Source organism: Myotis davidii, unplaced genomic scaffold (assembly GCF_000327345.1).
Source record: "Myotis davidii unplaced genomic scaffold, ASM32734v1 scaffold461, whole genome shotgun sequence".
NCBI lineage: Eukaryota > Metazoa > Chordata > Mammalia > Chiroptera > Vespertilionidae > Myotis > Myotis davidii.
Window position 1 is genome coordinate 3,241,042 of NW_006295825.1, and position 9,808 is coordinate 3,250,849.

The 9,808-nt window shown below is 41.6% G+C and overlaps 1 protein-coding gene across 4 annotated transcripts in view; it reads right to left on the reverse strand.

The window, feature by feature from the left end:
- Positions 1-661: 661 nt before the first annotated feature.
- Positions 662-9,808, reverse strand: part of USP3 (ubiquitin specific peptidase 3) — a 101,785-nt gene continuing 92,638 nt past the window's right edge. For 3 of the 4 annotated variants that reach the window (XM_015568546.1, XM_015568545.1, XM_015568547.1), the window contains exons 12-15: positions 5,454-5,572; positions 4,289-4,402; positions 4,067-4,134; positions 662-1,450 (exon numbers count right to left, since the gene is read on the reverse strand). In XM_015568546.1, coding sequence (XP_015424032.1) covers positions 1,285-1,450; positions 4,067-4,134; positions 4,289-4,402; positions 5,454-5,572 — 467 coding nt within the window. In that variant the 3' untranslated portion in view covers positions 662-1,284. The remainder of the gene's footprint in view (positions 1,451-4,066; positions 4,135-4,288; positions 4,403-5,453; positions 5,573-9,808) is intronic. The other variant, XM_006770801.2, reaches the window with a different exon arrangement.

The following is a 9,808-nucleotide window of genomic DNA, read 5'->3' on the forward strand; positions in this document are numbered from 1 at the left end:
CACATATAATTACATATTGTTTTGTGATTAATCACTATGCTTTAATTATGTTCAATTTGTAACAATGAAATTGGGGGTCACAACAACATGAGGGGTATTAAAGGGTCGCGGCATTAGGAAGGTTGAGAACCACTGGTTTAGTGGATATGGTCTGCTCTGAGGGAATGTGGGATTTAACATGGGATTCTAGTTCCAAATTTCAATTTGAGTTAAATTTGAATAGTGCTTGTACCAATTTTTCCTGAAAATTTAGAGAGACTACTAAGAGATAGAAACTACGTACTCAAAGTGAGAATACTTTCAACTTGCTCTGCTAAGTTGGATAGGCCAATGAAATAGGGCCATAAAGACTCATTTCCTTCTGTAGAAGCAGGGCCCACAGTGTTACCTGAGAAGTAGGTGGTCAAAATAAACTCTGGAGTTAGGCGAAGACCACAGTGAGCATGCCGTTATCCCCAGGGCTACAGTGAATGGGGGAACAGATGCTGATGCAAACAAAGCCATGTTCGCATCTCATCGGGAGCACCAAAACCATGTAGCTGAGTCAGAGGATTTTTTAAACACTAAATGCATTTGGTCTTTTCTGTACTCTTATCTTCTCCATGAAAACACACATTAAAAATATACCTCAAAACCTAAAAATCAACAGAGTAATTCTTGAATTTGAAGTACAGATATCACTGAACCAACGAAGTTATTTAGTTCGTGCTGATGAACAGCAGCCTTGAGAAAGACAAGAGCATCCGTTCCCTGGTCTACGTCGTGATGCCCTGTTACCTTTACATGCAGAACGGATGGTTCCTGAGCAGTCACTGAAACCTCATGGGCCACAGATCACACATGCACGTGATTCCTGACTCAGAGCCGGCCTGGTCTCCGGCACAGCTGTGCAGAGCAGCAGGCAGCCGCAGTGCTCTCCCGTCAGGAACAGGCCTTACTGTCAGCATGTGAGAGCAACAAAGCATTGATGTAAATGTGCCTCAAAGTGAGAACTGAAACATTAATATAAAAACGTCCAATAGAACTAAGTTCTTGGAACTACATATAAAAACTGAATTATTACCACTAAAGCAGCAAATCAAAATATCTGCTGAGGTTTTCTGGTAGAACTAAAAAAAAAAAAAATTAGTTGGTGCCCATGTTCACTACCATTGACAAAATAAAACTAAACCCCAAATAGGAAATTGAAAAGTGCATAATGAAATTCAATCTTGGATCAAGTATTTACGGAAAATTGGAAATGTTTGTCCGGCATAGTTGACGAGTAACGATTGAGCGGAGGCATTAAAGTTTATCCGGCCCCGCTCTGGCCTGGCGCTCCGCGTAGAACAGGATGTAGGCCTTGGCCTTCACCACGGTGTCCTCCTCCGTCAGCGTCACAGTGCTGTCATTGAAATGGAACCAGCGGCCTTCGTGAGTTGCATATGCTGTGTAATGTCCAGAACCCACCCTGTAAGGAGGAGTCAGACGATAAGACTTTAGGAAGTGCTATCATGGGATAAACTCTAGAGAACTGCGGTTGAAGATGGTTTACTGAGCTCACAAGTCTATCCTCAAAACCCACTGACATGACAAGGCAGAGACTGACACCGGAACCAGAAGCGGAAGATTTTCTAGAACATAAAGGTGTATTCACGGCACTGGATTAATGGAGAAACTAGCTGAGTAACTCTCAACCTAACAAGCACAGGCTAAGACCTATAGGAAACAGAAAACAGAACCAGCCTTCCCATTAGAGTTGGGGGGCGGGGGTGGGGGGGAACTGAGCTCAAGAAAGTACGTAGCTCGAGGAAAGTGCCTTTCCCCTACTTTGGCCATCCAGGGCTTTTTTCCATCGGCATGACCCGCCGCTCTCCCAGGCAGAAGAGCCTGCAGGTGTAACAGAGACCTTCACAACTGTTAGAAAACCCTTACCATCCTATCTAATCCTATCTAATAAAAGCATAATATGCTAAGTGTCTGGTCATCCGGTGACGAATTGACTGTTCAACCAATCAAAACATAATATGCTAATGATATGCTAAGGCCACTCAACCACTCGCTATGACGTGCACTGACCACCAGGGGGCAGATACTCCAACTGGTAGGTTAGCTTGCTGCTGGGGTCCAGCCGATCGGGACTGGGGGAGAAGGGCCGGGCACGCCCTGGAGCCCTCCCATGGTCCCTCCCCGGCCCGATCGCACACTGGTGGGGCCCCTTGGGCTGGCCTGCACCCTCTTGCAATCCGGGACCCCTCGGGGGATGTCAGAGAGCTGGTTTCAGCCTGGTCCCACAGGCCACTCCCCTTGGGAGGGCGCCAGATGCAGGGCTCACGGTTACGAGCCCTGCTGCTGCTGCTACTGCAGCAGCAGGTAGGAGCTGCAGGTGGCGTTGGAATGGGTTGTGGCTCAATCCCTGCAGGTCACCCAGAGGGGCCCCACCCGTGCACGAATTGGTGCACCGGGCCTCTAGTTTACCAATAATGACCAATCTCACCATTTATTATGATTCTGAATAAACATCCCAAAATCATCACTCATGAGGGAAAAAAATAGCATGAAAGAGAAGTACCAGAAAAAAAAAACAAAGTAATTAACAACTGAGGAAACGAAGGCAAAAAAAGAGACTTTAAAAATTCTAATTAGAACCAATGTTTTCAAGAAGATACTGCAACCATAAAACAAGAACAGGCTGTTATGAAACAGTTATGAGAAAAAACGTGATCTCCACAATATAAAAATTCATGGAGGTGCTAATCTTTAATTTGGAGAGATGTAACGCAGATTGCTGATTTGGCAAAATAGGCCATGGCCACCTTCAGGAACAAAAAAATAGAAAACATTAAAGAATAACTGAAATAATATGTGAAAGATCCAAGAACGTTACTATACATTTAACAGGTGAGGAGAGAATGGGTGGGGAAAAAAATTCCCATTATTGGAAGGCACCAGACTAAGACTGTCCCTTATCAACTATCAAGCAGGAATATATCTGATGTTATTTCTTAAGTCCAAAGACAGAGGATCCTACGACCTTTCAAAGAGAGAAAACAGGTTGACTATAGAGAAGTGAGTTGCCCAGCCAATGTGGCTCAGTGGTTGAGCATCAACCTATGAACCAGAAGGTCACGGTTCAATTCCCAGTCAGGGCACATGCCCGAATTGCTGGCTTGATCACCCGTGTAGGACTTGCAGGAAACAGCCAATCAATGATCTCTCTCATCATTGATGTTTCTATTTCTCTCTCCCTCTCACTTCCTCTCCGAAGTCAATAAAAAAATATTTTTTAAAAAAGGAGGAAAGAGTCAGAATTGTAGTGGGTGTGTTTATAATTCTGAGTGAAGTCAATGGAGCAAAGTCTACAAAGTTCTGAGGAAAAGGATATTCAATATAGATAGTGGCTTTTTGAAGGTAAAATAGTCATTCTCAGACCAAACTTTCAGAGAGAAAAATAATCAAAAATTATTCAACAAAATAAAAAATGAAGTACAGGACATGAAGTAAGTTATAAATAATTTTCCATTTTACCTATTTAAACATCAACTGGCAAAGGAAATTACTTGAGTAAAGAATGCTCCGCATTAGTGAACAACTGACTGAGTTCTGGATGCTGGGCTCAAATAAACCATGTTCCATTTAGCTTTTATGTGCCTTCAATTCACAGCATTCTTGCAGGAATATTCTTTCACACCAAAACTGAAGGAAAATTCTATTTCACCCACTTTAACCCCTAGAGCGCCCGGGAGCTTGATCGCGCTCCTCCTGTCTTTCGCCAAAAGTGCTGGGTGCGCTGTCAAAGCTTCGAAATGGTGTCCAGTTCTAAGTCTGCTTTTATTAGTGACGATGATATTGCTAAATATGTCAGTGTAGTAAAGGTTTCCTTAAGTTTTTGAATATGTAACTTCATTTACTTGTGATTCATAATTTTTTTCCTAAACTGCTGTAAAATCAGCAAAAATGCCTTGGCAATTTTAGCATAGTTCCTAGGATATTGGTTGGCACTCAAAGGGTTAATGTACCTGAATCCACATTTTTTAGGGAGTTTGGGGAGAATTATCAAGAGTGGTGCTATTCCTGACGTACTCACCCGGAACCATGGTGCACCACCACAGCGGCGAGGTCGTACAGGCAGTTCTCAGGGCCACTGTTCTCAGGCTGCAGACAAGGGAGAAGGCATCCCAGGACTGAGTTAGGAGCAGTGGTCAATGGCATCCATATCTCCCACCTCAATGACCTCTACCCTGTGTCAGTGAAGACTTAATTTTACTGAAGAGTGTCTTCTCACCAGCTAACAATGGTATCACCTTACCTCTAGTAAGTAGCATTTCATGTCTAGACCTCTCAGTGGAAACTCTACATATGTGTCAACTTTGTTTCTTAAATATGCTGTCCAATGAAATCTTTTCAAATGTAAGCATAGCACCTGGATCAGAAACAAAGGCAAAGATTGTAAACAAACTACTTGGTTAACTGTCTCTCAAATATTTCAGGTGGCTTATCAGTTTATCTTTTGATCCTGGACATGGCTTTCTTCCATGCACATACTATTGTGATATTGTGATTTGTAATAATAAAACGTATTGTTTGGTCATAGTTCTCTTTTCTGGTATATGGCTCCTAAAACTTAGAATTTCCTAAGTGATGAGAGTAATCAAGGTCTTTTGTTATGTGAATGAGGTGACTGGTGGACCTCACTTTAGGATGAGGGCCCTACCTCCCTGCTCTCTGGTAGGGTAGAGGGACTGGAAGTTGAATCAATGGCCAATGGCCAGGATTCTAATCAGTTATGTCTATGTCATGAGGGCACCTGCAGAGTTCCAGGGTGGGGAAGCAGAATGCTTTCATATGCCCCATGCTGGGCCCCAAACTCCACAAGACAGGAGGGTCCTTTGGGACCTCATCCTATGTATCCTTTCATCTCGTTATTGATTCCTGTCCTTGGTAAATCAGTAATCTAGCGACTAAACAGGTTTCTTCAGTTCTGTGAGCTGCTCTAGCAAATTAATGGAACCCAAGGAGGGAGGTTGGAAATCTCTCATTTATAGCCAATCAGAAGAATAGGCATCTAAAGTGCAAAGTGTGTTTGTGTGTGGGGAGTGCGGGTGCGGATAAGATAACCTCCAATGTGTAGGTCAGAACCTAAAGCAGCAACCCAGGCTTATGACTGGCTCTGAAGCGGAGGACAGTCGTGGGACTGAGCCCTTAAGATGACATTCCCTTCAGCCAGTGTCAGAATTGAGTTGGAGTGTAGGTCACTCAGCTGGTGCAGTGGGAACCTCTCTCCCCTCCACACACTACAAACTATGATGGGGATACATTTATGCCTTATCAGAGGGTTTATTTAGCTTTTACTGAAAACACTAGAGACTAATACAGGAGAGATTACATGAAGTTACAGAAACAATTTGCTTTTTATCAGTCATAAAAGCACTGTTCCCTTGAAATTGCATTAGACTTTGAAACTCAACACTTACCTTGGGTAGTTTTTGAATCCAAAACTTTTTAGTGGACTTTTGTTTCTTTTTGCATTTGTGGCACATATATAACTCTGTCTCATCAAGCTCTTCTAGGTCGGTAAAACTGCGAAGACAATCTAAAACCAAATTGATTGTGACAGCATTACATCAGGAAGCCTTTAATAGAGGCAGTATACTGTAGAAAAAGACTGAACTTTGAAAGTGAGCAACTTAGGCTCAAATCTCAGCTCTATTAGCTATGTGTGACTGTGGAAAAGTCAGCTCTCCTCAGTTACAAAATGAAGATAAAAAAATAACAATAATAATACCTACTGTGAAGAACTGCTATAAGGGAGACAACTAATGTGTACAAAATGCCTGGCATCATGTCTGACATTTGGTAATGATCAATTAATGACAGATGGTATTTTTTTTAAGTTGGTATTATTGTTGTTGGGTTTGCTATTGTTAATGAGATAGTCTGAATAACTCTGATTTAAAAATTTAAAAACTACCCTAATGAAATCAAGGTTCAAACAGCAATTTTCTCTCAAAGTTCATAAAAAAATCACCTTTAGATCAAGCAGTTTCAAAGTCGTAACTTATTAGAAAATAAACATAGATTACAGAAGGCTACCTTACCAACCTTCCTCCTGTACTGCAACAAATCCTCTGTTCCAGACTTTACTTTCAGTCCCCTGGATAGACCACCTATCTACCTAACTATCTACCTATCTATCCACCTACTTTTTAAAAAGATCTGTGTAGTCTGGAGCTTGGTAAACTGTGGCTCCAAGCCACAACCAGCCACCCTGGGTTTTGTAAATAAAGTCCTGCTGGAGCACAACCACACCCACTCCTTTATATATTGTCTGGCTGCTTTTAGGCTGCAACAGCAGGATTGAGTAGTTGGGACATGGACCTTTATAAAACCTCAAATATTTTTTTAAAAAAATATTTTATTGATTTCAGAGAGGGAGGGAGAGAGAATCATTGATCAGCTGCCTCCTGCATGCCTGCAACTCTGGCTTGTGCCCTGACCTCCTGGTTCATAGGTCAATGCTCAACCACTGAGCCATGCCAGCTGGGCAAACCAAAAATATTTACTTATCTAGCCTCTAATGAAACTGCTGTATTTATGAATATTAATAAATAAAAATGCTTGGATGGTTTACTTTAAAAAACACCCAATTAAAAAATGGGCAAAGATAAGATATACAAATGGCTAACATGCACTAGAAAAGATACTCATCTTCATTAATTATTAGGAAATGCAAATCAAAACCACAAGGAGTCCTAGCTGGTTTGGCTCAGTTTATAGAGCGTCAGCCTGCGGGCTAGATCTCCAGTAGGGGGTATGCTGGAGGCAGCCAATCAATGATTCTCTCTCATCATTGATGTTTCTATCTCTCTCTCTCCCTTGCTCTCTGAAATAAATAAAAATATATTTTAAAAAAACGAAATCAATGGAAAAATATCCTCGGGTAAGGATTAAAAAAATAAAAAATATATAAATAAAGTTTAAAAAATAAACAAGACACAATGAGATACATTTTACACTCATGATGGTTATTATTTTTAAAAAACAAAAAATGGGAAATAACATGTTATCTAGAATATGGAGAAATTAGAACCCTCATGCATTGCTGATGAGAATGTCAGATGGTACAGCCACTGAGGAAACCAGTGTGGCTGGTTCCTCAAAAAGTTAAACATAGAATTACCATATGATCTAGCAATTCCACTCTTAGGTCTATACCCAAAAGAACTGAAAGCAGGGACTCAAACAGGCATTTGTACATATATGTTCAAAACAGCACTGTTCACAACAGCTAAAAGGTGGAAGCACCGGGCCTGCACCACCTACTCCTTTTCTGCTAATGAAGCCCCCTTCCTCCAGCAACCTCCCATCCCTCAGCTTCTCGCCGTTTCCCAGCATTTCCTGCTTCCCAGCATTTTCTTCCTTCTACCTTTCTGAGAAGCTAAGACTTACAGGGTGACCACCAAGCGGTCCCACAGCCCATTTATGCACAAGATAGCGCCGTTTCCTCCTTTTCATGTGAGGCCACGTGATAAACCAAAACAGAATGAAAGGCCCATGCATCATGTCAAACAAGCAACACAAGCTGAGCCTGGTTTTTCAAGCACTTGGTTTAAAAAATGGTGGCCCAGCTGCCTCTAGGAGCCCTTTTCTTTTCTGTTCACACCTCTCCCTGCAGCTACAACAGGCTCAGGAGTCCCACAGTTGCTACTGTACCCAGACAACGAAGCAGCCTCACTGTCCGCTGCATCAGGTCAGAAGGCTGGTGTGCCCGGGGCAGCCACTAGGGAATTTCAACAAAGAAGCAACATCATACGCTCTCACTGAGCTAGTGCAGAGCTACCACAGTCATCTCCATCTGGGTTTTTAAAAGCTTCTTAAGCTCTTCTGAAAACCTAATGCCCATTTGTAATGGTTTCTATGGGTTAAAAAACAAAACACAGAACATACTTTTTTCCTAAAAAGTTCCAACTGCTGCCCCTTTACAAAACAGCTTTTAAATCCGTTCTTAAACACAAATATTCTTAACCATGGTATTTCTGGGCTTATAAGGAATGGGTGTTTATTTTCCTTTCTGCACTCTTTTGAATTTTCCTTGGTTATAATAAGGAAAACCATTATGAAAACACATCCACACACATATCTCTTTAAGAGGAAGATTGCCTCAATACAGCATCTCCTCTACATTCATAGATTTGACAGTTGCCATCTATGATAATAAAAGTGTAATATGCAAATCAACTGAACAGACGAACAGCAGAACGACCAACCCAATGGCCATGCTATGACACGCCCTGGCGCCAGGCCAGCCAAGATGGGTGTGATGCGATTGGTTGGGGGGCCCCGCCATCACCCCATGATTGCCCCACAGAGGAAGGCCCAGGCCACCCTCTGCAGGGCGACTGATCAGGGAGGGGGGGCTCTGCAATCCATTGGCCCAAAGAGGGAGGCCCAGGCAACCAACCTGAGAGCTGAGGCAGGTGGGCAGGGCCTCCGGCTGCAGGGCGATTGATTCGCGGGGCTCCCGGACTGCAAGAGGGTGCAGGCTGGGCTGAGGACCCCTCCCGCCGCCCCCGCACCAAGTTCACAAATTCCGTGCACTGGGCCTCTAGTTTTAAATATTTGAACAGTCTGACCCTGAATGTATAGAGTAATATTTTGCAGCAGCACAAATAGGAATTTCACCTCGAAGCTTATATATGGAAGTGAATTATCTCTAGTAGGTACCCAACAGTCACATCTCAGCAAAGCTTTGTTGTTCTCTAGTGACCTTCACTTCTCTCATTAAGGACTTCAAGAAGTTGCTTAAATTTTCATTTCTATTCCATGAGGGGGAAAAATGCCTTGGTGGTTTTTGAAACTCCTAATATTCTCAAAGGTTTCAGGGCATATATTTCACAAGTGTCAGTCTTCTACATTATATTAACTGTTAAATAGGACCCCTGTGGAAAGCAAGGAATAAAACTGACTTGTTGAAGTTATTAAGTTATTTTTATGTATTATGTAAATTTAATTTAGCAAAGCAGTATTTGGGAAGTATGCATGAATTAATCCACATTTTTATTCCTCTCAAATACATAATTATAAAGGTGACACAAGTTAAAAAATTCAAACAATATAAAAGAACACGAAAAAGAAGTCACAATTCCATTAATTCCTGAATCCCATTCCCTAAGATAATCACTGTGAACAGACGGTGTATGCTGCTCAAGAATTTTAATGCTCATACGAATGTTTTTTTTTATCTTACACAAATGGATTAATTCAATATACATCCATCCATGGTGTTTTATTCTACAATATTTTGTATTTATCTTTCTGTGCCGGGGCTATTCATCAACTTTAGATTTCTTAATTGCTACACAGTATAATTTATTGAGCCAATGCCCTACTATTGGGCATATAAACTGTTTCTGATTTTTTTGCAGTAACAAAGAATGCTCCAATGAATATCATTTACATATGCTACTGTCCACATTTGCAAGTGAAATTACTATGTCTAAGGAAATGCCTATTAAAAATGATCACTACCCTCCAAAAACTGTACCAATTTATACTAATACCAATATGAGTGCCCACTTTCAAAAATTTTCACTAACAATGGCTATTATCTATCATTTTGACTAATTTTGTTTTACTTATACTTGAAAATGTGAGACATTTTTCAGATGTTAAAGTGACCATTTGCATTTTTCTTTTTTTTGTTAATTAAATCTTTATTGTTCAGATTATTACATTTGTTCCTCTTTTTTTCCCCCATAACTCCCCTCTTCCCAGTTCCCCCCCTCCCTCCTCCCTCACCCCCCCCCACTGTCCTCATCCATAGGTGCAC